This window comes from Pelodiscus sinensis, chromosome 7 (assembly GCF_052426305.1).
Source record: "Pelodiscus sinensis isolate ZL-2025 chromosome 7, ASM5242630v1, whole genome shotgun sequence".
Lineage (NCBI taxonomy): Eukaryota > Metazoa > Chordata > Testudines > Trionychidae > Pelodiscus > Pelodiscus sinensis.
Window position 1 is genome coordinate 1,278,013 of NC_143058.1, and position 27,111 is coordinate 1,305,123.

Sequence of the window (27,111 nt, forward strand, 5' to 3'; positions counted from 1 at the left end):
CCGGCCTCGCCCGTGGGACCCAGCTCGGAACCACCCACCCTGCCCACGGCCCGGCCCCAGACTGCCACAAGCCGGCAGATTGTTCCATCATGGCGACCAGTCGGCACAAGGAGCCGGGCAACCCAAGTGTGTATTTCCTTCCTCTGACCAATTCCACCTCTCCCCCTTCTCGCGCACCCTCTGCCTTCCTTCTGTTCCCTGGTAGAGGCCACAGGACGGGCCCAGCGAGCCCACAGGGTGAGAAGTGAGGTGCAAATCCCCCTGGGACTCTGACTGGTCCTGTGGGACTGGGAGAACCTGTGGGAGGTGGGGGATGGGTTAGAACCTCTCCCCAGTGTAAGGTGGCGCTGAGGGGCACAGAGAGTGCTGGGGTGTCTGACATGGGACGTAGCAGGGATCATATTGCGGAGATAGGAGGAGACACGGTGGGGATGGGACACGGTGGGGATCGTGTTGCGGAAAACGGACGTGGCGGGGATCATGTAGGGGCCATGGGATGTGGAGGGGATTGTGTCACATGGAGGAGACACAGTGGCAATCGTGTCACGGAGATGGGACATGGTGGGGATCATATTGCGGGAAAAGGTCGTGGCGGGGAGATGGAGGGGATCGTATCCTGGAGATGGGATGCGGCGGGGATCATATCGCAGAAAGGGGACGTGGCAGGGATCGTGTCGGGGAGATGGGACATAGAGGGAATCGTGTAGTGGGGATGGGAAACAGCTGGGATCAAGTCACAGAAACGGGACGCGGTGGGGATTGTGTAGGGAACAGGGGACGTGGCGGGGATCATGTTGCGGGGAGGGGATGTGGCACGAAGATGGGACATGGCGGGGATGGTATTGCAGATACGGGATGCAGTGGGAACATGGCTGGGATAGTGTCACGGGCATGGGATGCGGCGGGGATCACATAGGGAAGAGGGAACATGGCAGGGATCATGTCACATGGAGGGGACGTGGTGGGGATGGTGTTGCGGGGAGCGCGTCGTGGGGGAGGGGAGGCGGCGGGGAGCGCGTCGCGGGGGACGGGGGGCGGCGGGGAGCGCGTCGCGGGGGACGGGGGGCGGCGGGGAGCGCGTCGCGGGGGACGGGGGGCGGCGGGGAGCGCGTCGCGGGGGACGGGGGGGAGGGGAGCAGGGGGGCGGGGGGCGGCGGGGAGCGCGTCGCGGGGGACGGGGGGCGGGGGGAGCGCGAGGGGGGCGGCGGGGAGCGCGTCGCGGGGGACGGGGAGCGCGTCGCGGGGGACGGGGAGCGCGTCGCGGGGACGGGGGGCAGCGGGGAGCGCGTCGTGGGGGGCGGCGGGGAGCGCGTCGCGGGGGACGGGGAGCGCGTCACGGCGGACGGGGGGCGGCGGGGAGCGGGGAGCGTGTCGCGGGGGACGGGGGGGCGGCGGGGAGCAGGGCCGAAGGGACAATGCCCTACCCGTGTGTTCATTGCTGTTGAGCTGCTCCTCCCAGCGCTGGGCGCCCAGGCTATGTCTAGACTGCAGGCTTCTTTCGAAAGAGAAATCCGCTTTTTCGAAAGGGAGCACCCAGCGAGTCTCTTTCGAAGACGGCCTCTTTACATTGAAGAACGCCTTCTTTCGAAGGAAGGCGTTCTTCCTCGTGAAATGAGGTTTACCACCATCGAAAGAAAAGCCGCGTTCTTTCGAAATTATTTCGAAAGAACGCGGCTTGAGTCTGGACGCAGGGGAAGTTTTTTCGGGAAAAGGCTACTTTTCCCGAAAAAACCCGAGTCTGGACACGGCCCCAGAGAGCAGTGGGGAGCACCGCCCCAGGCCTTCCTTCCTTCTGCCCTGCAGAGCTGGACTCCAGGCCTGGAGCAGCGCCCCACACGCAGCAGAGCTGACACGGGGGTTGTGGTACTGCAGCCCCACAATAGCCTGGCAACCCGCCCCCTGCACTTCGTGGGTCCGGCCCCTACAGCATCCTGCCAGGTCAGATTTCAACAGCTGGACGCACAAAATGCACCAAACACCCCAGGCCGGTGGAAGGGACCCCAAGGGCCGTGGATCTGGCAGGGCCCGAGCCTGGGCCCCCCATTGCAAGCAGCCCTGCCTCTGAGCAACACGCCCGGCGCTGGTACCCCCAGAACTCCCTTGTTACACGCCAGGCCCACGAAGGGCTCGGTCAGCCCTGCTGGGACGCAGTGGGGGGCTGTCTGCCTGGTCCCCCTGGGTCCCCACCTGGCTGGGCTGCGCTTCCCACTGACTCCCCCACGGGCCCTGGCCCAGACCCCTCGGCCCAGCCTGGGCAGGTAACAACCCAGAGAGAGACAGGGACTGTCCCCAGGCTGGGGGTGGGGCCGGGGAGCTGAGCCAGTCTCGGCTGGGCTAGGGGGAGTCAGGATGTTTTAGACCAAGGAAGGGAGGTTCAGGGCCGGGGAGCTCTTCCCCCCAAGAGGGCTGGGCTGCCTGCCCTGGCTCCGGGGCAATGTGGAGCCCGCGCTGCGCCGTGTCTGCGAGAAGCAATAAACCTTCTACTCTACGGCCCAGCCGAGTCACAACTGGCTGCGGACGGGGGTGCGGGGTCGGGGGCTCCCCAACGTGCCATCACCCCCCTCCCAGGGGCCACAGGAAAGCCCAGGCTGACGCTCCGTGACACTAACTGCAGAACTCTGCACCCCACTCACGGAGGGTACAGGGGAGGCTCTGCACCCCACTCATGGAAGGGTATGGGGGGGCTCTGCACCCCACTCACGGAGGGGTATGGAGGGGCTCTGCACCCCACTCACAGGGGGGCACGGGGGAGGCTCTGCACCCCACTCACGGAGGGGTACAGGGGGGCTCTGCACCCCACTCACGGAAGGGTACGGGGGGCCCTGCACCCCACTCACAGGAGGTACAGGGGGGCTCTGCACCCCACTCACGGAGGGGTACGGAGGGGCTCTGCACCCCACTCACCGGGGTTACAGGGGGGGCTCTGCACCCCACTCACGGAGGGGTACGGGGGGGCTCTGCACCCCACTCACGGAAGGGTACGGGGGGGCTCTGCACCCCACTCACGGAGGGGTACGGGGGGGGGCTCTGCACCCCACTCACCTTGACGTCCAGGTGCAGGATGCGGCAGGTGTGCAGGTAGCTGAGCCCCTCCAGGAGCTGCCGCATGTAGGAGCGAATCTGCCAGAGAAGAGAGAGGCTCAGGCAGCGCTGCCCGGGACAGGTCCCATGAGCCCTCTCCCCAGGGGGTGGGACCCAGATAATTGCCCCGGGCTCCATGCTGGGCTCTAGGTCAGTCCGAGGTCCCTGCCCCCATAGTTCCCAGCCCGCAGAACTGAGCAGGAGGCTGATGAGGCCTGTAAGGACGGGTCCCAGCCAATGTTCCCTCTAATTCGTTCAGTACATGTGCAGAATAAACACTGTTTGGTGCACCGAGGCATGTGCAGTTGTGCACCACCAGTAGACACACACCTGCCGCCAGCTGCGGGCACACTGCTAATCAGCAGGGCAGCCCCTGACCCCCTCCTGGCTCTCAGGGGACGCACTCACCTCCCACTCGCACACCGAGGCCTTCCTCACCATCCTGTCCAGCAGCTCCTCGGCCGTGCAGCTGGGGAGCGTCAAGGAGAACGGGGGTCACAGCACGAACCACAGCTGCCCAGCTGTGCCCTGCCGGGACCTGGCCCCAGCTGTGCCCTGCCGGGACCTGGCCCCAGCTGCGCCCTGCCAGGACCCGCCCCCAGGCGCTTCCCCCACGCTGCCGGGACCCACCCCCGCGCGCTTCCCCCACGCAGCCGCGCCCTGCCGGGGCCCGCCCCCCAAGTGCTTCCCCCACGTAGTCACGCTCTGCCAGGACCCACCCCCAGGCGCTTCCCCTCGCAGCCGCGCCCTGCCGGGACCCGCCCCCCAAGTGCTTCCCCCACGTAGTCACGCTCTGCCAGGACCCACCCCCAGGCGCTTCCCCCGCGCTGCCGCGCCCTGCCGGGACCCGCCCCCGCGCGCTTCCCCCGCGCTGCCGCGCCCTGCCGGGACCCGCCCCCGCGCGCTTCCCCCGCGCTGCCGCGCCCTGCCGGGACCCGCCCCCGCGCTGCCCCCGCGCTGCCGCGCCCTGCCGGGACCCGCCCCCGCGCGCTTCCCCCGCGCTGCCGCGCCCTGCCGGGACCCGCCCCCGCGCGCTTCCCCCGCGCTGCCGCGCCCTGCCGGGACCCGCCCCCGCGCGCTTCCCCCGCGCTGCCGCGCCCTGCCGGGACCCGCCCCCGCGCGCTTCCCCCGCGCTGCCGCGCCCTGCCGGGACCCGCCCCCGCGCGCTTCCCCTGCCCCACGGCCCGCCCTGTCACTGCCACGTCAGACTCCACGCTGGGGTCTGCAATGCTGCGAGCCTCCATGGGGCAGTGCCCCAGAGCCTGGCGGGATGCAGCGCAGGCGTGGGGCCGCTCCCCGCCCGCGCCCGGCCCCTGCCCGCAGGATACAGCTCGGTGACGATGACCACGGCGTTCTTCTTCTCAAAGGAGTCGTGGAAGTAGAGGACGCGCTCGTGGTCCAGCTGGGACAGGATCTGCAGCTCCCTGCGCGCCGACGCCTTGGCCTTGGCCCGGCAGGGGATGAACTTGGCTGCGTAGGCCAGGCCGCTGCTCTTCTCCGTCACCCGCCGCACGTAGGAGAACGCTCCCCTGCAGCACCGGAGAGTGACAGCTGGGGGGCGCCGGGGGGGACTGGCAGGCAGCGGGCAGGGGCTGGCAGGAGTCTGGGATGTGGGGTGGCACCAATGGAGAGGCTGGAGGGATTGCAGGACCCCAGGGGCTGTGACATAGTGGGGGGGTGTACACTCTGGGGGGGGGGGCTGTACGCTCGGGGGGGGGGCTGTACACTCTGGGGGGGGGGCTGTACGCTCGGGGGGGGCTGTACACTCTGCGGGGGGCTGTACGCTCTCGGGGGGGGGCTGTACGCTCGGGGGGGGCTGTACACTCGGGGGGGGGGGCTGTACACTCTGCGGGGGGCTGTACGCTCTGGGGGGGGCTGTACACTCGGGGGGGCTGTACACTCTGGGGGGCGGGGGGGGCTGTACACTCTGGGGGGGGGGGCTGTACACTCGGGGGGGGCTGTACGCTCGGCGGGGGGGGGGGGGGGCTGTACACTCGGGGGGGGCTGTACGCTCGGGGGGGGCTGTACGCTCGGGGGGGGGCTGTACGCTCGGGGGGCTGTACGCTCTGGGGGGGGCTGTACGCTCGGGGGGGCTGTACGCTCGGGGGGGCTGGGGGGGGGGGGGGGCTGTACACTCTGGGGGGCTGTACACTCGGGGGGGGCTGTACGCTCTGGGGGGGGCTGTACACTCTGCGGGGGGGGCTGTACACTCTGGGGGGGGGGCTGTACACTCTGGGGGGGGGGGCTGTACACTCCTGTGGTGAGTCCTGTCTGGCCGGGCATTCACTGGCTGTTGCGTGCGCTGTGGGTGACCCCTGCTGGCCTGTAGCTGTAAGAACAGGGGCCTTGGCCGGGAGCGGGGGGGGGGGGGGGGGGGGGGGGGGCAGAGCTGTGTCCCTCCTTCACAGTGGTGACTAAGGGCCTTGGAACAGTCATCCTGGTCCTGCCCAATGGCCCATCCAGCCCAGCCCTGTGCCGCCAGGCACCCCCCCCACTAGCGCCCCCGGGCCGGCACCGGCAGGCTCAGGAGAGAGGCCGGAGCTGCTCCGGAGCCTGGGAGCCGGGCCGGGGGGTGTCTGCAGCCTGCCCCCCCACCCATGCCCTCAGCCTCACCTCCCGATCTCCTCGTGCACCTCGTACTCGTCCGTCAGCCACCTGGCCGGGTGCCCCTCCTCCGCCCTCGCGGCCCCCTCCGGCTGGGCTGCAAGGCAAGACCGGCGTGAGGGGAGGGGCCAGGCAGCAGCAGTGGGGGGGCAGAGGACACCCGGGCGCCCGAGGCCTGTTCCCCGATGCTGCAGATGGGAGAGGAGGCGGCCAGAGCCTCTGGGCAGCCTGGGGGACTACACGGGGTATCTGGGACTGGGGGGGGGCTCTCCCCCACTCCCCAGCAGCGACGGCGAAGGGGAGCCCCAGCCCCAGCCAGCAACTGCCAGTCAGTGTGGGGGGCCCCAGGCCCCCGCTGGGCCTCTCTGCTCAGGAGCCCAGGGCAGGGGGGGTGAGCCTGGCCCTCCCCTGGGCTGAGCGGGTATGGGGGGAGGGGAATAACACCCAGTGCCCCGCGATGGCGCCCAGAGGCCCAGGGGATGGGCGCCGGGGCAGACGGCCGTTGCCCCGCGGCGCTGGCAGAGCCCTACCTGCGTGCACCAGCAGCTCGGCCTTGCAGGACACCTCGCCGGCCAGGTTGCGGGCGGTGCAGGTGTAGACCCCGCTGTCCTGGGCCGTGGCACCCAGCAGCACCACGGAGCACTCGTTCTCGTCGTACACGAAGGTCAGACGGCCGCTCTCCGCCAGCAGCGCCTGGTCCTGGGGGCAGCGCCGGCGTCAGGCCGCCCGGCGCAAGGAGCCAGGGCCCCCACCCAGGAGCACCCGGCACCTGCCCCTGTACCCTGCGAGGTGGGACGGAGGAGGACTAGCAGGGTGGGGGCCGGGCTGGGAACACAGGCACCCGCAGAGCTGGGAAGCAGGTCTAGGAGCACGGGAGGGCCAGGGCAGGGCTGGCAGGGGCTGGGGGGCGGGAGTGGGGGCCCCGGCAGGGCTGGGGGGCGGGAGTGGGGGCCCCGGCAGGGCTGGGGGGCGGGAGTGGGGGTCCCGGCAGGGCTGGAGGGCAGGAGTGGGGGGCCCCGGCAGGGCTGGAGGGCGGGAGTGGGGGCCCCGGCAGGGCTGGGGGGCGGGAGTGGGGGGCACCGGCAGGGTAGGAGGGCAGGGCTGGGGGCAGGCCCTTCCACTGACCGGGGGCTCTGGGTCCCCCTCGCCCCCAGGCTCACCTTGTACCACATGATGTCGGGCAGCGGCCTGCCCTCCACCACCACGGCAAAGCGCGGCGTCTCGCCCTCCCGGACCTCCAGGTCCTCCATGATGGACTCGAAGCGCGGCGCCTCTGGGGACCAACAGACGTTCCACCTCCAGGGTGCAGGCAGGAGCTGGCAGCTGCCCTCTCGCCCTGGCTCTGCCCCCTGGTTGGGGGGGGGACCACTCATGCCCAGGCTCCGCCCCCTACCTGGAGGGGTGTGTCTTCTCTACCCAGGTTCCTCCTGGCCTGGCTCCGCCCAGGCTCCACCCCCCACAAGGGGGATGGGTGTGGCTCAGCCCAGGCTCCGCCCCCCACAAGGGCAATGGGTGTGACTCCGCCCAGGCTCCACCCCCCACAAGGGGGACGGGTGTGGCTCCGCCCAGGCTCCGCCCCCCCACAAGGGGGACGGGTGTGGCTCCGCCCAGGCTCCGCCCCCCGCAAGGGGGACGGGTGTGGCTCCGCCCAGGCTCCGCCCCCCACAAGGGGGACGGGTGTGGCTCCGCCCAGGCTCCGCCCCCCGCAAGGGGGACGGGTGTGGCTCAGCTGGGGCTGTGACATACCTGCCAGCTGCAGGCCGATGGAGCAGCTGTCCACCCCGTGCCTGTTGCTCGCCTGGCAGGTGAGCTCCCTGGCGTCCCCACGGCGCACCCGGCAGAGCCGCAGGCAGTGCTGGTCGTCGTCCGCCATGATCATCTCGTGCTCGCCAGCCTGCTCCCCCAGCGCCACCCCGCCCCTGCCAGGGAAGGAACCGCCCGTCACTGGCCAGCGCCCGCCCCCCACAGCACCCCCTGCTGGAGAGACCGGGAACGCCCCACAACCAGCGCCCACCCCCCATACCACCCCTGCTGGAGAGACCGGGAGCGCCCCACAACCAGCGCCCGCCCCCCACACCGCCCCTGCTGGAGAGACCGGGAGCGCCCCACAACCAGAGCCCGCCCCCATACCACCCCTGCTGGAGAGACCGGGAGCGCCCCACAACCAGCACCCGCCCCCCATACCACCCCTGCTGGAGAGACCGGGAGCGCCCCACAACCAGCGCCCGCCCCCCACACCGCCCCTGCTGGAGAGACCGGGAGAGCCCCACAACCAGCGCCCGCCCCCCACACCGCCCCTGCTGGAGAGACCGGGAGCGCCCCACAACCAGCACCCGCCCCCCACACCGCCCCTGCTGGAGAGACCGGGAGCGCCCCACAACCAGCGCCCCCCCCCACACCGCCCCTGCTGGAGAGACCGGGAGAGCCCCACAACCAGCGCCCGCCCCCCACACCGCCCCTGCTGGAGAGACCGGGAGCGCCCCACAACCAGCGCCCCCCCCCCCACACCGCCCCTGCTGGAGAGACCGGGAGAGCCCCACAACCAGCGCCCGCCCCCCACACCGCCCCTGCTGGAGAGACCAGGCGAGCCCCACAACCAGCGCCCGCCCCCCACACCGCCCCTGCTGGAGAAACCAGGCGAGCCCCACAACCAGCGCCCGCCCCCCACACCGCCCCTGCTGGAGAAACCAGGCGAGCCCCACAACCAGCACCCTGCCCCCCCAGCACCCTGTCCTGGAGAGCCCGGAAGCTCCCCCCGCCAGCACCCCCCAGGCGAGGCTGGGGCCGGAGTAGCCAGGCGCTCTCCCCAGCGGTGCCCAGCTCAGTGGGGTTCGGGGTGCTGGGAGGAACTGGAGGGTTCCCAAGAGGGAGCAGGGGGGCTCAGGGGCCGGGGTTCTGCCACAGCCGCCTGGCCACACTGCGCCCCACCTCGTCCAGGTGACCGTGGCCTCCACGTGGTTGAGGGTGACGGTGATGGTGGCCGGCTGGTCCTCCACTGCGTACACCACGTCCGGCTTGTCCAGGATGACGGGGGCCTCCTCCAGGTAGGGACCTGCCAACACAGCCCCCGGTCACCACGGCAACCGCTGCCCGGGCCTGACCCCCTCTCCCCTGGGTACCAAGGGGCTGCAGCAGGAACGAGACCCCAGCAGGGCCGGCTGGTCCCCCCGTTGCTCTGCGCTGGGGCCCTGGAACACCCGTATGGCCACCGCCCTGCGGCTGGGACGTATTTCACCCCGACACCCGTCGCCCGGGACGTATTTCACCCCGAGTACATTGACAATACCGCGGGGCGGGCCGACAATACCGGGGCGCGGGGCGGGCCGACAATACCGCGGGGCGGGCCGACAATACCGGGGGGGGGGCGGGGCGGGCCGACAATACCGCGGGGCGCGGGGCGGGCCGACAATACCGCGGGGCGGGGGGCGGGCCGACAATACCGCGGGGCGCGGGGCGGGCCGACAATACCGGGGGGGGGGCGGGGCGGGCCGACAATACCGGGGGGGGGGCGGGGCGGGCCGACAATACCGCGGGGCGCGGGGCGGGCCGACAATACCGGGGGGGGGGGCGGGGCGGGCCGACAATACCGCGGGGCGCGGGGCGGGCCGACAATACCGGGGGGGGCGGGGCGGGCCGACAATACCGGGGGGGGGCGGGGCGGGCCGACAATACCGGGGGGGGGCGGGGCGGGCCGACAATACCGCGGGGCGCGGGGCGGGCCGACAATACCGCGGGGCGCGGGGCGGGCCGACAATACCGCGGGGCGCGGGGCGGGCCGACAATACCGGGGGGGGGGGGCGGGCCGACAATACCGCGGGGCGCGGGGCGGGCCGACAATACCGCGGGGCGCGGGGCGGGCCGACAATACCGGGGGGGGGGGGGGGGGGGGGGGGGCGGGCCGACAATACCGCGGGGCGGGGGGCGGGCCGACAATACCGGGGGGGGGGGGGGCGGGCCGACAATACCGCGGGGCGCGGGGCGGGCCGACAATACCGCGGGGCGCGGGGCGGGCCGACAATACCGCGGGGCGGGGGGGCGGGCCGACAATACCGGGGGGGGGGGCGGGCCGACAATACCGCGGGGCGCGGGGCGGGCCGACAATACCGCGGGGCGCGGGGCGGGCCGACAATACCGCGGGGCGCGGGGCGGGCCGACAATACCGCGGGGCGGGGGGCGGGCCGACAATACCGCGGGGCGCGGGGCGGGCCGACAATACCGCGGGGCGCGGGGCGGGCCGACAATACCGCGGGGCGCGGGGCGGGCCGACAATACCGCGGGGCGGGGGCGGGGCGGGCCGACAATACCGCGGGGCGGGCGGGGCGGGCCGACAATACCGCGGGGCGCGGGGCGGGCCGACAATACCGCGGGGCGCGGGGCGGGCCGACAATACCGGGGCGCGGGGCGGGCCGACAATACCGCGGGGCGCGGGCGGGCCGACAATACCGCGGGGCGCGGGGCGGGGCGGGCCGACAATACCGCGGGGCGCGGGGCTGCTTTGGTGGGCTCCTAGCCAGTCGGCGGTTTGCTGTGCTTGTGGCTTTTTAGAAAGAACATCTGACCCAGTGGCCTTTGCACTCACTGCTCGGGCAGTTTTCACTCTCGCCTCGTCCTTGCAGAGACGCGATATCACACTCACACCAGGCCCTCGCCTCACACCTAGAACCCCGTCCGCCCGGCCCTCCCTGGAGTCAGCTGTGGACACACTGCTCCGGCTGGGGCAGCGCGGGGGAGGGAAAGGCCCTTTCTGCTCCCGGAAGGGGGGCCGGGCCGCAGGGGTGTGACGTAGTGGGGGTACTTGCTGGGCTGTGGTGACCCCTGCTGTCTGGAGCAAGACCCAGCAGGGAAAACCTCACTAGGCAGAGGTGATGCCAAACTTGTTGAACCAGTGGCCAGACACCCCCCATGGAGAGGAACAAAGGAAGGTGGATGCTGCCCTGGCTGGGGGGCAGGGCTGGAAGAGGGGTTAGTTAGTGGCTGGCTGGGAGCATGGAGGAGAGCCTAGGGAGAGGAGCTGGAGTTTAGGGGCCCAGTCTCCCCCCAACTCAAGGGGGCCTGAGGCATCCTAGCCCAGCTCTGTGACCAGATTCCATCTGTGCTGTGCTGTATCCTGGAGAGGCAATAAACTTCCTCTATTCCACCGGCTGGTGCAGTCTGTTTGTGCCATTTCGGGGTGCAGGAGACGGGGGACCCCCAACGCGCCGTCACAAAGGGGTCACGGCCCATAACGCGGCACTTCACTGCGCAGCCCTCCAGCGCTACCCGCGGGCAGCCCCGCTGCGAGCAGCCGTCCGGAGGCGATAGGCCGGGGGCACTCTGGGCTCGGCGCCGCGGCTGAGCGAGTGTGGCCGGATGTGTGGGACTCGGATCCACAGCACACGCCTCCCGGCAGGGTTTGCACGGGTGCTTTGGAGAAGCAGCCCCACGTCCGAGGGCGTTTCACACACTCCGGGGCAGGGCTGGGCAACCATTTTTGACGGGAGCCGCTCCAAGCTTTTGGGAAGTGGTCGAGGGCCGCGCTCTTCCATGCTAGCAATGGAGATGCAGGGTCCACAATGGAGGCTTGGGGGAAGGGACCGGGGTGCAGGAGGGAGACTGGAGTCTGTGACCTAGGGCAGGGGACTGGCGTGCAGGGGTTTGGGATGTGACCTAGGGTAGGAGGGGACTGTGATCTGGGGCAGGAGACTGGGGGGCCAGATCTGGGAGGGGGTGTGGGTGGAAGAGGGTTGGGGTATGTTGGGTGGGGGGGGCAGAGAGTTGGGGCAGGACAGGCCTGGGGGGCCAGACGCAGGCTGTGGCCAAGAGACTTGCTTGCCAGCTGCCAAACTAGCCTGCCTGCCTGCCGAGCTTAGGGTGCTTCCCAGCCTGCCCGGCCAGGCGCTTCATGGATAACTGAGCCCAGGAGAGGGGCCGTGGTTCTTGGCTGCCTGTTAGTCCAGCAAGCAGCTCCCATTGGCTGGTTTCTGTGTCTCTGCCTGGCACGGGGCTGCGGGGGAACCTGCCTGGGGCTCCCCGCTGCCTCCGCGCCGGCCCCGGCCCACGGGCCATATTTTGCCCAGGCCTGGTCTGGAGGCTCCAATCATTTCTGCCCTTTCCAGCTGACTAGCGCGAGGGCAGGGCAGTTTGGGGAGCGAGAGGCCTTCCCGTAGCCCCGTCTCCGCGCTCGCTCCTGCGCTCGGGCTGCCCCGTCCCAGAGACCGAGCGGCGCGGTGCCCTTCCCAGGCGAGTACCCGGCCCCCGTAAGCGCCCAGCGCGGTGGCCGTGCCAGGACAGGGACGCCTGCCTCCGGCGCTTGACACCTTTGCCCTTCGGGCTGGGTTCCAAGCTCCACAAGCCCCTGGCTGGTGCGGACGCGGCGCCGGGCCGGAGAGCGGGGCGCCAGTGAGGATGCAGTCGGGGTCGGCCCTGCCCCGGGCCTCCTGAGGCCTCTGCCCGCCTGGGCGTCTATCGTGGGGGGAGCAGAGACAGGCGGCGGGGAGTCAGAGTGGTGCTGGCCCCTGGCGCTGCAGGGGGCCCCGGGGACCGCAGGGCCAAGCGTGGGCACAGGGTGGGAGACGGGCCTGGCCGACTTGCTTCGGAGCCCCCGCTCCGGGGACAGGCCGGGCCCCCCTCACCGCGCTCAGCGCCCGGCCCCCCTCGCCGCGCTGAGCACCCGGCCCCCCTCACCGCGCTGAGCACCGGCCCCCCCTCGCCGCGCTCAGCGCCCGGCCCCCCTCGCCGCGCTGAGCACCGGCCCCCCCTCGCCGCGCTCAGCGCCGGGCCCCCCCCCCCCCCCTCACCGCGCTGAGCGCCCGGCCCCCCTCACCGCGCTCAGCGCCCCTGCCCCCCCCCCCCTCACCGCGCTCAGCGCCCGGCCCCCCCTCACCGCGCTCAGCGCCGGGCCCCCCCTGCCCCCCCGGCCCCCCTCACCGCGCTCAGCGCCCGGCCCCCCCTCACCGCGCTCAGCGCCCGGCCCCCCCTCACCGCGCTCAGCGCCCGGCCCCCCTCACCGCGCTCAGCGCCCGGCCCCCCCTCACCGCGCTGAGCGCCCGGCCCCCTTACCGCGCTCCAGGAGCTGCACGGGCTCGGTGGGCGGCGAGGGCTTGCTGCTGCTCCTGGCCGTGGCGGTGAGCACGCGGAAGAGGAAGCGTGGCCCCTTGGGCAGGCCGTGCAGCGAGCAGCGGGGCTCCCGCAGGCCAGCGGCCACCACGCTCCACTGGCTGGCGCCCAGCTCCTGCTGCTGGACCGTGTAGGTCACGTCCGCCGGGTCTGCACACAGGGGCCTGGCTCAGGGCGTCGCCCGCCCCACGGCTCCCGCCCGCCCCACGGCTCCCGGCCCGCCCCACTGTGCTCCCGCCTGCCCCACGGCTCCCAGCCCCGGCCCGCCAAGCTCCTGCCTGCCCCACGGCTCCCGCCCTACGGCTCCCGGCCCCAGCCCGCCGAGCTCCCGCCCGCCCCACGGCTCCCGGCCCTGGCCTGCCGAGCTCCTGCCTGCTGCCCCTCCCCCCTCTGCCCCCCAGCCCGCCGAGCTCCCGCCCGCCCCACGACTCCCAGCCCCAGCCCGCCGAGCTCCCACCCACTGCCCCTCCTCCCTCTGCCCCCCTGCCCGCCGAGCTCCCACCCGCCCCACAGCTCCCAGCCCGCCGAGCTCCCGCCCGCCCTACGGCTCCCGGCCCCAGCCCGCCGAGCTCCCGCCCGCCCCACGGCTCCCGCCCGCCCCACGGCTCCCGGCCCCAGCCCGCCGAGCTCCCACCCACTGCCCCTCCTCCCTCTGCCCCCCTGCCCGCCGAGCTCCCACCCGCCCCACAGCTCCCAGCCCGCCGAGCTCCCGCCCGCCCTACGGCTCCCGGCCCCAGCCCGCCGAGCTCCCGCCCGCCCCACGGCTCCCGCCCGCCCCACGGCTCCCGGCCCCAGCCCGCCGAGCTCCCACCCACTGCCCCTCCTCCCTCTGCCCCCCTGCCCAAGCTCCCACCCGCCCCACAGCTCCCAGCCCCAGCCCGCCGAGCTCCACCCTCTGCCCCCCAGCCTGATCCTCCCACTGCCCCGCAGCCCTGCCCAGCCCCTCCCACTGGCCCCTTCCCATCTCACCTATGGCTGAGTCCAGCCACTTGGGTTTGTTCCACGTCAGGGTGACGGCTCTGCCGGTCACAGCCAGCACTGTGGGTGGCCCGTCAGGGGGAGTCGGCACCACGTCTGAACGAGACAGGAAGTCTGGCACAGCACGGCACGGGTGGGCAGGGGGCGCCAAGCCTGGCACGGCACAGCACAGGTGGGCAGGGGGCCGACAGGCCTGGCACAGCACAGCAGGGCAGGGGGCGCCAGGCCTGGCACAGGTGGGCAAGGGGCTCCAGGCCTGGGACGGCACGGGTGGGCAGGGGGCCGACAGGCCTGGGCCAGGTGGGCAGGGGGTGCCAGGCCTGGCACAGGTGGGCAGGGGGCGCCAGGCCTGGCACAGCACAGCACAGGTGGGCAGAGGCGGGGAGGGTCCCGTGCGCCCGGCGGCTCCCCTCACCGGTCACATAGAGGTGCGCGTAGCACGTGGCCTTGCCCACGCGGTTGGCGATGACGGCTTTGTAGACGCCGGCGTGGGCGTGGCGGACGGCCGGAAGGAGCAGGCGGTGGGTGTCCTTGTCTGCGGGGACAGAGACCCACTGACACCGCGCCCCCGAGCAACCAATCAGAGCACAGCACCAGCTGGGCATGCTGGGAACCTGGGGACCGTGACTGGGAGCGCAGGGAAGGCTCCTGGTTACCGCCCACCAGGAGGCAGCACTGTGGGGAGGGAGGAGCAGAGCAGGATGCTGGGTGTGGGAGGCTCCCAGTGACTCCAGTCCCGCCTCGCCCAGCAGGGGGCGCTGTGGGGGGAGCAGGGTGCTGGGTGTGGGAGGCTCCCAGTGGCTCCAGCCCCGCCTCGCCCAGCAGGGGGCGCTGTGGGGGGGGCAGGGTGCTGGGTGTGGGAGGCTCCCAGTGACTCCAGTCCCGCCTCGCCCAGCAGGGGGCGCTGTGGGGGGGGCAGGGTGCTGAGTGTGGGAGGCTCCCAGTGACTCCAGCCCCGCCTCACCCAGCAGGAGGCGCTGTGGGGGGGGGGCAGGGTGCTGGGTGTGGGAGGCTCCCAGTGACTCCAGTCCCACCTCGCCCAGCAGGGGGCACTGTGGGGGGGCAGGATGCTGAGTGTGGGAGGCTCCCAGTGGCTCCAGCCCCGCCTCACCCAGCAGGAGGCGCTGTGGGGGGGGCAGGGTGCTGGGTGTGGGAGGCTCCCAGTGACTCCAGTCCCGCCTCGCCCAGCAGGGGGCGCTGTGGGGGGGCAGGATGCTGAGTGTGGGAGGCTCCCAGTGGTTCCAGCCCCGCCTCACCCAGCAGGGGGCGCTGTGGGGGGGGCAAGGTGCTGGCTGTGGGAGGTTCCCAGTGACTCCAGTCCCGCCTCTCCCAGCAGGGGGCACTGTGGGGGGGCAGGATGCTGAGTGTGGGAGGCTCCCAGTGGCTCCAGCCCCGCCTCGCCCAGCAGGGGGCGCTGTGGGGGGGCAGGGTGCTGGGTGTGGGAGGTTCCCAGTGACTCCAGCCCCGCCTCACCCAGCAGGGGGCGCTGTGGGGGGGGCAGGATGCTGAGTGTGGGAGGTTCCCAATGACTCCAGCCCCGGCTTGCCCAGCAGGGGGCGCTGTGTGGGGGGGGGGCAGGATGCTGAGTGTGGGAGGTTCCCAGTGGCTCCAGCCCCGCCTCGCCCAGCAGGGGGCGCTGTGGGGGGGCAGGGTGCTGGGTGTGGGAGGCTCCCAGTGACTCCAGTCCCGCCTCACGCAGCAGGGGGCGCTGTGGGGGGGGCAGGATGCTGGGTGTGGGAGGCTCCCAGTGACTCCAGTCCCGCCTCGCCCAGCAGGGGGCACTGTGGTCCCGTGTACTTAGGCCCCAGGCCTGCTGGCTGGAGGAGGGGGTGCTCATTTTGCGGGCGAGGGTGGGCGCTGAGCCCCAGGGTGCCAGGCCTTGGCGTGTGCAGTGGGACCCCAGGCAAGCACAGCCGGAGCCCTACACTGGCTCATCTTTCGGTCCTCGGCGCTGCAGATCTTGGAGCCGTTGTGGAACCAGGTGATGGTGGGGTAGGGCAGGCCGGCCACCTGGCACTCCAGCACGGCCTCCTTGGACTCCACCACGTCCAGATCGTGCAGCGGCTTCAGGAAGTCGGGCATGGTGAAGCGCTCCACCTCGCTCTCCGGCACCTCCGGCTCCTCCGGGATAGACGGCATCTTCTCCAGCTTGGCCCTGCAACAGCCAAGCCCAGCCCGCTGCACCAGGGCCCAGCGCCGCCCCTCCCAGCCCCATGGCAGCTGCCTCAGAGCGCGGGAGCAGCTGCAAGGCGCGGGGGCGGGGCCAATGCCCGCAGGCCAACACACACCCTCCGATCATCCCTGGGGAGCCGGGCGGGACCCGAGGGCCACAGCCCCACCCTGCCCCACAGCGTTGGATCTCAGAGCAGCTGGCAGAGCAGGCCTTTACCCACAGGAGAGGGGCAGAGTCTGTGCTAAGGCACCATGGGAGGGTGAGATGAAAGCGTGTGCTGGGCTGGGTCTGTACGGGGAGGTCACGTTAGGGAGCTGAGTCTGTCCGTACAGCCCGCAAACAACCCACCGGGCACAGACACCGCGACACCGTACAGCCCGCAAACAACCCACCGGGCACAGACACCGCGACACCGTACAGCCCGCAAACACCCCACCGTGCACAGACACCGCGACACCGTACAGCCCGCAAACACCCCACCGTGCACAGACACCGCAACACCGTACAGCCCGCAAACACCCCACCGGGAACAGACACCGCAAGACCGTACAGCCCGCAAACACCCCACCGGGCAACGACACTGTACAGCCCGCAAACACCCCACCGGGCAAAGACATCGTACAGCCCGCAAACACTCCACCGGGCACAGACACTGCGGCACCGTACAGCCCGCAAACACCCCACCGGGCAAAGACACTATACAGCCCGCAAAGAACCCCCAAGCAGACACACCATACAGCCCACAAACACCCCACCGGGGACAGACACCGGGGCACCATACAGCCTGCAAACACACCACCGGGCAAAGACACCGTACAGCCCGCAAACAACCCACTGGGCACAGACACCGTACAGCCCACAAACACCCCATCAGGTACAGACACTACGGCACCGTACAGCCCGCAAACACCCCACTGGGCACAGACACCGTACAGCCCGCAAACACCCCACTGGGCACAGACACCGTACAGCCCGCAAACACCCCACAGGGCACAGACACCAGGGCACCATACAGCCCGCAAACACCCCACAGGGCACAGACACCAGGGCACCATACAGCCCGCAAACACCCCACAGGGCACAGACACCGTACAGCCCGCCAACGCCCCACCGGGCACAGACACCAGGGCACCATACAGCCCGCAAACACCCCACAGAGCACAGACACCAGGGCACCATACAGCCCGCCAACGCCCCACCGGGCACAGACACCGTACATCCCGCCAACACCCCACCGGGCACAGACGCCGTACATCCCGCCAACGCCCCACCGGGCACAGACGCCGTACATCCCGCCAACGCCCCACCGGGCACAGACGCCGTACATCCCGCCAACGCCCCACCGGGCACAGACGCCGTACATCCCGCCAACGCCCCACCGGGCACAGACGCCGTACATCCCGCCAACGCCCCACCGGGCACAGACGCCGTACATCCCGCCAACGCCCCACCGGGCACAGACGCCGTACATCCCGCCAACGCCCCACCGGGCACAGACGCCGTACATCCCGCCAACGCCCCACCGGGCACAGACGCCGTACATCCCGCCAACGCCCCACCGGGCACAGACGCCGTACATCCCGCCAACGCCCCACCGGGCACAGACACCGTACATCCCGCCAACGCCCCACCGGGCACAGACGCCGTACATCCCGCCAACGCCCCACCGGGCACAGACGCCGTACATCCCGCCAACGCCCCACCGGGCACAGACGCCGTACATCCCGCCAACGCCCCACCGGGCAGTCCTGGGCAGAGATCCATGCAGCTGGAGGCGGCAGTTTTCCCGGGCACCGGGGATGGTTTCTCCAGGTGCACAGGATTAGCGCGCGGGGACGGCGCGGTGCCGTGTCAGGAGGAAAGCGGCCGGCCTGGGCTCTCCCCGGCGTGCGGTGCAAGAGGTGGCGATGGACGACCGCGTGGTCACTGGGCGCACGGGGGGCAAGGCCTTCGCCCGAGCGCGGTACCACCGGCCAGCGGGGAGGTGCATGGCCAGCTACGAACAAGCACGGCTGGCTCAGATACAGCCCGGCTCCCTCTGGGCCTGTGACCCAGGCCACTGGCACGTCCCCAGCGAGAGGCTGGGGGTCAGGCCCAGGGCTGGACCGGGAAGGGCCCGTGCCGAGGAGGAGCCGGCAGCCCAAGCCCCCAATGGAGGCGGCTCCCGACTTCCAGCCTGCCCCATCCCTCCCCCCGGCGGCAGCGCCAGCGTGCAGCCCTGCGAAGCCCCCCCCCACTCTTACATGTGGGGGGCGGTGGCTGGGCGCGGCTCCTCCACGTACAGCTCCGCCGCGCACTCCGCCTGCCCGTGCTCGTTGGCCGCGCAGACCCCGTACTGCCCCTCATCCTCGCTGTCCGCGTGCGCGATCACCAGCGAGTGCAGCCCCCGCTCCTGCTGCAGCCGCACGTTCTCCCCTTCCGCCACCGGCTGGCCTGCAGCAGGGCGCAGAAACCCCCTCAGCCCCGGGGCCCACAGAATTCCCCAGGCCTGGGCCCCACAACCCCCCGGGGCCCACGGAATTCCCCAGGCCTGGGCCCCACAACCCCCCGGGGCCCACAGAATTCCCCAGGTCTGGGCCCCACAACCCCCCGGTGCCCACAGAATTCCCCAGGTCTGGGCCCCACAACCCCCCGGGGCCCACAGAATTCCCCAGACCGGGCCCCCCACTCTCCCAGCCCCCGGGCAGGTGGGGCGGCCAGGCGGTGGCTGGCGGGCAGGAAGGGGGCTACCGAAGTGGGTCCAGGTGACGGCGGGCGCGGGGGTGCCGCTGATCTTGCAGTCGAAACGCGCCGTCCGGCCCTTCGCCACGGCCAGGTCCCCCAGCTTGCGGGTGAAGAGCGGCTGGAGGGAGGGGCGCACACTCAGCCGGGCGCTGCAGGTCAGCTCCTCTGCAAGGCAGAGCGGCCACGTCAGCCAGCGCCCGCCCTGCCCTGGGGGCTCGGCGCTCGGCCCCCTGCACAGGCGGGCGGTGCTAGCGGCCGGGGGAGGGGGGAGTGGTTCGGGGGGCAGTTAGTGGCTCAGGGGGTTAGCGGCTGGGGGAGGGGGGAGTGGTTCGGGGGGCAGTGGTGGAGCTGGGGGGCAGTTAGCGGCTCAGGGGGTTAGCGGCTGGGGGAGGGGGAGTGGTTCGGGGGGCAGTTAGTGGCTCAGGGGGTTAGTGGCCGGGGGAGGGGGGAGTGGTTCGGGGGGCAGTGGTTGAGCTGGGGGGCAGTTAGCGGCTCAGGGGGTTAGCGGCTGGGGGAGGGGGAGTGGTTCGGGGGGCAGTTAGTGGCTCAGGGGGTTAGCGGCCGGGGGAGGGGGGAGTGGTTCGGGGGGCAGTTAGTGGCTCAGGGGGTTAGCAGCCGGGGGAGGGGGGAGTGGTTCGGGGGGCAGTGGTTGAGCTGGGGGGCAGTTAGTGGCTCAGGGGGTTAGTGGCCGGGGGGGGGGAGGGGGGGGGCAGTTAGTGGCTCAGGGGGTTAGCGGCCGGGGGAGGGGGGAGTGGTTCGGGGGGCAGTTAGTGGCTCAGGGGGTTAGCAGCCGGGGGAGGGGGGAGTGGTTCGGGGGGCAGTGGTTGAGCTGGGGGGCAGTTAGCGGCTCAGGGGGTTAGCGGCTGGGGGAGGGGGAGTGGTTCGGGGGGCAGTTAGTGGCTCAGGGGGTTAGTGGCCGGGGGAGGGGGGAGTGGTTCGGGGGGCAGTGGCAGTTTCAGGGGGAGCTGGGGGGGGGGAGTGGTTCGGGGGGCAGTTAGTGGCTCAGGGGGTTAGTGGCCGGGGGAGGGGGGAGTGGTTCGGGGGGCAGTGGTTGAGCTGGCTCTGGGGGAGGGGGGGGAGGGGGTTAGTTAGTGGCTCAGGGGGTTAGCGGCCGGGGGAGGGGGGAGTGGTTCGGGGGGCAGTTAGTGGCTCAGGGGGTTAGTGGCCGGGGGAGGGGGGAGTGGTTCAGCGGGCAGTTAGTGGCTCAGGGGGTTAGTGGCCGGGGGAGGGGGGAGTGGTTCAGGGGGCAGTTAGTGGCTCAGGGGGTTAGTGGCCGGGGGAGGGGGGAGTGGTTCGGGGGGCAGTGGTTGAGCTGGGGGGCAGTTAGTGGCTCAGGGGGTTAGTGGCCGGGGGAGCGGCCGGGGGAGGGGGGAGTGGTTCGGGGGGCAGTTAGTGGCTCAGGGGGTTAGTGGCCGGGGGAGGGGGGAGTGGTTCGGGGGGCAGTGGGGGGGGGGCAGTTAGTGGCTCAGGGGGTTAGCGGCCGGGGGAGGGGGGAGTGGTTCAGGGGGCAGTTAGTGGCTCAGGGGGTTAGCGGCCGGGGGAGGGGGGAGTGGTTCGGGGGGCAGTTAGTGGCTCAGGGGGTTAGTGGCCGGGGGAGGGGGGAGTGGTTCGGGGGGCAGTGGTTGAGCTGGGGGGCAGTTAGTGGCTCAGGGGGTTAGCGGCCGGGGGAGGGGGGAGTGGTTCAGGGGGCAGTTAGTGGCTCAGGGGGTTAGCGGCCGGGGGAGGGGGGAGTGGTTCGGGGGGCAGTTAGCGGCTCAGGGGGTTAGCGGCCGGGGGAGGGGGGAGTGGTTCGGGGGGCAGTTAGTGGCTCAGGGGGTTAGTGGCCGGGGGAGGGGGGAGTGGTTGGGGGGACAGTGGTTGAGCTGGGGGGCAGTTAGCGGTGTGACGTAGTGGGGGTACCTGGCTGGTTTCTACGCTGCTGGCTCTGGGGTAACCCCCACTGGCTGCCGTGGGTACCATGACCCAGCAAAACAGGATGAGTCACTATGCAAACCAGTAGGGCCAGACACCCCCCATGGAGAGGAACAAAGGAAGGTGGATGCTGCCCTGGCTGGGGGGCAGGGCTGGAGGAGAGTTAGTTAGTTTCTGTCTGGGAGCATGGAGGAAGCAGCCTCAGCAACAGGCTGGGGGGTTTAGAAGCCGAGACCGCCCCCCCCCATCTCAAGGGGGGCTGAGGCATCCTAGGCCTGCCCTGGAACCAGATGACATCTGTGCTGTGCTGTATCCTGGAGAGGCAATAAACTCCCTCTGTTCTACCGGCTGGTGCAGTCTGTTTGTGCCATTTCGGGGTGCAGGAGGCGGGGGACCCCAACGCGCCGTCACACTGGTGTCAGGAGTGGGATGCACTGCACCCCGTGGATGGAGCTCCCAGCGGCGAGCGACAAGGCGCCGGAGAAGCAAGAGCCCTGGAGCCAGGCATGCTTGAGGCAGAGCGAAGCGGTTCCGGGGAATCGTGGGGCGCTGCAGCACTAGACTGGTGAGTCTGCACCAAGGGGACCAGCGGGCAGATGGCCTACGCCCGACTCTTGAAGGCAGAGCTGGTGGGGCTGTGCAGAGAGAGGGGCTTGCCTGTGCGGAAAGGAACCAAGGCCCAGCTGATTGCCCAGCTGGAAGATAATGACCAGCCACAGGGCCAGGATCTTGTCCCCAGGGGAAGCAGCCAGACCCCCCGAGAGCGTGTCAGGCTCAGAGAGGGGGAGGAGCGCTGGACCCCACCGGAGAGATGAGACAGCTTCCCCCAGGAGGCCTGCAAGCCGTAGCCCATCTAGGGCAGGGGCCAGCCCAGCAGAACTGCGGCGGCTGGAGATCCAGCTGCGGATAAAGGAATTGGAAGTAGAGGACCGAAAGAAGGACCGCCAGGACCGAGAGAGGCAGCACCAGCATGAGCTGGCATTGGCAGAGTGGAGAACCAGCGGGGCACCGGCTGCGCCAAGTGCGGATGGGCCCCAGGGTCCCAGGACTGCCAGGCGCTTGGAGAGGCTCGTGGTGGCCCAATTGAAGGACGTGGGCGACATAGACGGGTTCCTCAGTGCCTTTGAGAGGGCCTGTGGACTGCAACGGGTCCCCCCAGCTGACTGGCTGCAGGAGCTCATCCCCGCACTGAGCCAGGAGGCGGCCGGAGTGCTCAGTCAGCTGGAGGACCTACAGCCAGGGGATTACAACCGAGTCAAGGAGGCCCTGCTGCACAAGTTCGGGCTGACCCCCGAGATATACAGGAAGAAGTTCCGGGGGGTACAGAAAGGGCCACGGGAGACCTATGTGGATCTGGCCTCCCGCCTGTCGCAATACGGCCGCAAGTGGGTGTCTGGAGTCGGAGCCCAGACCGCAGAGGAGCTGCTCAAGCTGGTCATGATGGAGCAGTTCTATGAAGTGTGCCCACCCAAACTGAGGCTGTGGCTCAAGGACCGGAAACCAGAGAACCCCCAGGAGGCCGGGAGACTGGCGGATGAGTTCACGGAGAGCCGGTCCGGGTGTGAACGGGAGTCCCGGAGAGAAAGGGAACCGCGCAGAGACCGGATCTCGGCTGAGCGACGGAGGGAGTCAACTCCGAGGCGAGCCCAAGGAACAGGTCGTCTGCGCCCCAGAGAACCAGCCAGGGCCTGGACAGAGACAGCCCAAAGCCTAACTTGCCAGCGCTGTGGGCAAAAAGGCCACAAGAGGGCTCAGTGCACCAGGTCCCAGGACCAGGGACTTTCCAGGGTTAACTGGCTGGGGCGGGAGGAAGGGCAGGCTGCCCCAGAGGCAGGGGCTGGCAGGCAAACCTCAGCTCAGAGTGGGGGGAAGGATGCTCAGTGCACCTCCCCTGGGAGGTCTGATTCTCAGGAGGCGGATTTCTCTGTGTACCGGGTGGGGGCAGGACGGCCCCTGCGGAGCGAGTGCCTCATACCCCTGGAGGTGGATGGTAGGAAGGTGACGGGCTTCTGGGACACGGGGGCGGAGGTGACTCTGGCCCGATCCGACATAGTGGCCCCAGAGCGGATACTACCCCACACGCAGCTGACCCTGAAGGGCATAGACGGGTCCCCATTTAAGGTGCCTGTAGCCAGGGTGCATCTAAAATGGGGGGCCAAGGAAGGTCTCAAGGAAGTGGGGGTGCACCCGCACTTGCCCACCGAGGTGCTGATGGGGAATGACCTAGAGGAGTGGCCCCATGAATCCCAGCGGGCTCTAGTCACTGCCTGGAGCCAGAGCCAGCGGGGGGCTGACAACCTGGGTCCAGGGAAGGACTCCTGGCAGCGTCCTCAGGGTCCCATCCCAGTGGACACGGGGTCCAGCCAGGCTGGGACTCCGGACCTAGGCAGAGGTGGGGGACAGGTCCCGATCCCTGCCTCAGCAGCTGAATTCCAGGCTGAGGTGCAGGCAGACCCCTCCTTGCAGAGGCTGAGGGACCAGGCTGGCCTCCGTGCAGCTCAGCCCCGGGGGAGAGGTGGCCAGGAGAGATTCCTGCAGGAGCGTGGACTCCTGTTCTGTGAATGGCTTCCCCCCAGGAAGGCGAGGGCATGGAGGGTCCAGCGGCAGCTGGTCGTCCCCCGAAAGTATCGCCTCAAGCTGCTGTATTTGGCCCACGACGTCCCCGTTGGGGGCCACCGGGGGATCCGGAGCACCCGGCTGAGGCTGCTCCAGCACTTCTATTGGCTGGGAATCTTTACAGCCGTGCAGCGGTACTGCCGGTCCTGTGACTCCTGCCCAAGGCCCAAGACAGGAGGAAAGCGGCTTGGGGGTCTCTACCCCAGATAGACCCTCTGGGCTTGCTGAGGGTATGTCTACACTACCCTCCTAGTTCGAACTAGGAGGGTAATGTATGCATACCGCACTTGCTAATGAAGCCCGGGATTTGAATTTCCCGGGCTTCATTAGCATAAGCGGGGAGCCGCCATTTTTAAATCCCCGCTGCTTCGAACCCCGTGTAGCGCGGCTACACGGGGCTCGAACTAGGTAGTTCGGACTAGGGTGCCTATTCCGAACTACCGGTACACCTCGTTTCACGAGGAGTACCGGTAGTTCGGAATAGGACCCTAGTCCGAACTACCTAGTTCGAGCCCCGTGTAGCCGCGCTACACGGGGTTCGAAGCAGCGGGGATTTAAAAATGGCGGCTCCCCGCTTATGCTAATGAAGCCCGGGAAATTCAAATCCCGGGCTTCATTAGCAAGTGCGGTATGCATACATTACCCCGCTAGTTCGAACTAGCGGGGTAGTGTAGACATACCCTGAGAGAGTTATGGGAGGGGAAGTCCTCCCTGGATGGAGCATCGGGGGTGGAAGCCGCCCTGGTTGTCCAGAGAAGGCTCGCTGGGCTCATGGCCCCGGCCCGAGAGACCCTGGCCAGAGATCAAGGCCAGCGGAAGGGTGGGTGTGACCCCCGAGGACAGGCCTGTGCCAGTCGCCCTGGAGCGGGGCGGCGAGTGGACAGAGGGAAGCCAGCTCATGTGGGGCCTCGCCACGGCCGGCCCGAGTCAAGGGGAGCACCCATGTCCCCAGGACGGGTTCCCACGCAGAGGACCCGAACTTCCCTAGGTCACGAGCAGAGTGACCCTGCTCAGTTCGCTCTCGGAGGGGGGAGAACTGTGACGTAGTGGGGGTACCTGGCTGGTTTCTATGCTGCTGGCTCTGGGGTAACCCCCACTGGCTGCCGTGGGTACCACGACCCAGCAAAACAGGATGAGTCACTATGCAAACCAGTGGCCAGACACCCCCCATGGAGAGGAACAAAGGAAGGTGGATGCTGCCCTGGCTTGGGGGCAGGGCTGGAAGAGGGTTAGTTAGTTGCTGGCTGTCTGGGAGCATGGAGGAGACAGCCTAGGGAAAGGGGCTGGAGTTTAGGGGCCCAGTCTCCCCCATCTCAAGGGGGCCTGAGGCATCCTAGCCCAGCTCTGTGCTGTGCTGTATCCTGGAGAGGCAATAAACTTCCCCTATTCCACCGGCTGGTGCAGTCTGTTTGTGCCATTTCGGGGCGCAGGGGACGGGGGACCCCCAACTCGCCGTCACAACTCCTCACTCAGGTTCTCAGGTGCCTTTGTTCTGCGAAACTGACTTTAGTACTTCTGGTGTGAACAGAGACGTCTCCGAGTGCTTCTGCGGAGACTTCGCTATGTTCCAGAAAACAATCCCCAACTGAACTGTCTGAGCGTCCTGGAGAAAGGATCCCGGAGACGCTCTCAGGGCTGCTGCTCTCTCCGGTAGCTGTCCGCCTGCCTGCACAATAATGTTTTCCTTCTAGATTTCTCTCCTGCCTCACTGCTTTGACCTCCAGCCTCGGACCCTTGTGGGGGCTCTGTACCCCAGGGGAGCGAGGTTTCCCCAACACTGCCTTGCAGAACCCAAGCAGCTTTCCTCCCGCCTTGGGCCTTCCCGCCCCTCTGGCAGGAGTTGCAGGCCCGGCAGTACCGCCGCACGGCCGCAAACATCCCCGGCCAGGAGAAGTGTTGGAGCAGCCTCAGCCGGGTGCTCCGGACCCCCCAGTGGCCTGCAAAGGGGACGTCATGGGCCACACACAGCAGCTTGCAGTGATACTTTCAGGGGACGACCAAATACCACTGGAGCCCCCCATACCTCCACCTTCCCTGGGGGAGCCATTCCCAGTACAGGAATCTCCTCTCCCACAGGAATTTCTCCTGGCAGCCTCTCCCCAGGGGCTGAGCTGTGCCGAGGCCAGCCTGGTCCCTCAGCCTCTGCAAGGGGAGGTCTGCCTGCACCTCCGCCTGGAATTCCGCAGCTGGGGCAGGGACCTGTTCCCCGCCTGTCCCTAGGTCTGGAGTCCCAGCCTGGCCTGGTCCCGTGCCTGCTGGGGTGGAGCCCTGAGCCCCCCGTCGGGAGCCCTCCCCTGGGTCAAGGTCACCAGCCCCTCGCTGGCTCTGGCTCCGGGTGGTGACTAGAGCCCTGTGGGGTCTGTCTGGCCACTCCTCTAGGTCACTCCCCATCAGCACCTCTGTGGGCAAGTGCCGGTGACCCCCACTTCCTTGGGGCCCTCCTTGGTCCCCCCTTTCAGATGCACCCGGGCTACAGGCACCTTAAATGGGGTCCTGTCTATGCCCCTCAGGGTCAGCTGAGTGTTGGGCACCATATGGTCTGGGGCTACTCCCTGGTGCCGGGCCAGCATCACCTTCGCACCCGTGTCCTAGTAGCCCATCACCTTCCTGCCATCCACCTGCAGGGGCATGAGGCACTTGCTCTGCAGGGGCCGCCCTGCCCCCATCCAGTACATGGAGAAATCTATCTCTGAAGGGTCGGATCTCCCAGAGGAGATGGACCGAGGGTCCTTCCCCCCCCTCCACCCTGAGCTGAGGTTTGCCTGCTGGCCTCTGCCTCTGGGGCGGCCCGCCCTCCCCTCCCCCCGGAAAGTCTCAGGACGTGGGACCTGTCCTGATGCACTGAGTCCTCTTGTGGCCTCCTTGCCTGCAGCGATGGCAAGTTAGTCCCTGCGGGCCCTTTTGGGCTGGCTCTGCCTGGGCCCTGGCTGGTTCTCTGGGGCACAGAAGGCTGGTCCTTGTCTCTTGGGTTCGCCTCATAGGTGACTCTCTCCGTCACTCAGCCGAGATCCGGTCTCTGCGCGATTCCCTCTCTCTCCGTCGCTCAGCCGAGATCCGGTCTCTGCGCGATTCCCTCTCTCTCCGTCACTCAGCCGAGATCCGGTCTCTGCGCGATTCCCTCTCTCTCCGTCGCTCAGCCGAGATCCGGTCTCTGCACGATTCCCTCTCTCTCCGTCGCTCAGCCGAGATCCGGTCTCTGCGCGGTTCCCTCTCTCTCCGTCGCTCAGCCGAGATCCGGTCTCTGCGCGGTTCCCTCTCTCTCCGTCGCTCAGCCGAGATCCGGTCTCTGCACGATTCCCTCTCTCTCCGTCACTCAGCCGAGATCCGGTCTCTGCGCGATTCCCTCTCTCTCCGTCGCTCAGCCGAGATCCGGTCTCTGTGCGATTCCCTCTCTCTCCGTCACTCAGCCGAGATCCGGTCTCTGCGCGATTCCCTCTCTCTCCGTCGCTCAGCCGAGATCCGGTCTCTGCGCGATTCCCTCTCTCTCCGTCGCTCAGCCGAGATCCGGTCTCTGCGCGATTCCCTCTCTCTCCGTCGCTCAGCCGAGATCCGGTCTCTGCGCGATTCCCTTTCTCTCCGTCGCTCAGCCGAGATCCGGTCTCTGCGCGATTCCCTCTCTCTCCGTCACTCAGCCGAGATCCGGTCTCTGCGCGATTCCCTCTCTCTCCGTCGCTCAGCCGAGATCCGGTCTCTGCGCAATTCCCTCTCTCTCCGTCACTCAGCCGAGATCCGGTCTCTGTGTGATTCCCTTTCTCTCCTGGACTCCCGTTCACACCCGGACCAGCTCTCTGTGAACTCGTCCGCCAGCCTCCCGGCCTCCTGGGGTTCCTCTGGCCTCCGGTCCTTGAGCCACAGCCTCAGGCTGGGTGGACACGCTTCATAGAACTGTTCCAGCATCATCATCTTAAGCAGGTCCTCTGTGGACTGGG

General features: G+C 69.6%; 1 protein-coding gene across 1 annotated transcript in view; it reads right to left on the reverse strand.

Annotated features, from left to right (window-relative positions):
- SPEG (striated muscle enriched protein kinase) overlaps positions 1–27,111 on the reverse strand; it is a 132,940-nt gene that overhangs the window by 47,994 nt on the left and 57,835 nt on the right. The window contains exons 11-24 of the mRNA XM_089779589.1: positions 18,662–18,820; positions 18,175–18,364; positions 15,684–15,913; positions 14,174–14,293; positions 13,750–13,854; positions 12,724–12,930; positions 8,614–8,737; positions 7,432–7,604; positions 6,846–6,958; positions 6,216–6,384; positions 5,695–5,782; positions 4,410–4,610; positions 3,490–3,550; positions 3,043–3,120 (exon numbers count right to left, since the gene is read on the reverse strand). Coding sequence (XP_089635715.1) covers positions 3,043–3,120; positions 3,490–3,550; positions 4,410–4,610; positions 5,695–5,782; positions 6,216–6,384; positions 6,846–6,958; positions 7,432–7,604; positions 8,614–8,737; positions 12,724–12,930; positions 13,750–13,854; positions 14,174–14,293; positions 15,684–15,913; positions 18,175–18,364; positions 18,662–18,820 — 2,018 coding nt within the window. The remainder of the gene's footprint in view (positions 1–3,042; positions 3,121–3,489; positions 3,551–4,409; positions 4,611–5,694; positions 5,783–6,215; positions 6,385–6,845; positions 6,959–7,431; positions 7,605–8,613; positions 8,738–12,723; positions 12,931–13,749; positions 13,855–14,173; positions 14,294–15,683; positions 15,914–18,174; positions 18,365–18,661; positions 18,821–27,111) is intronic.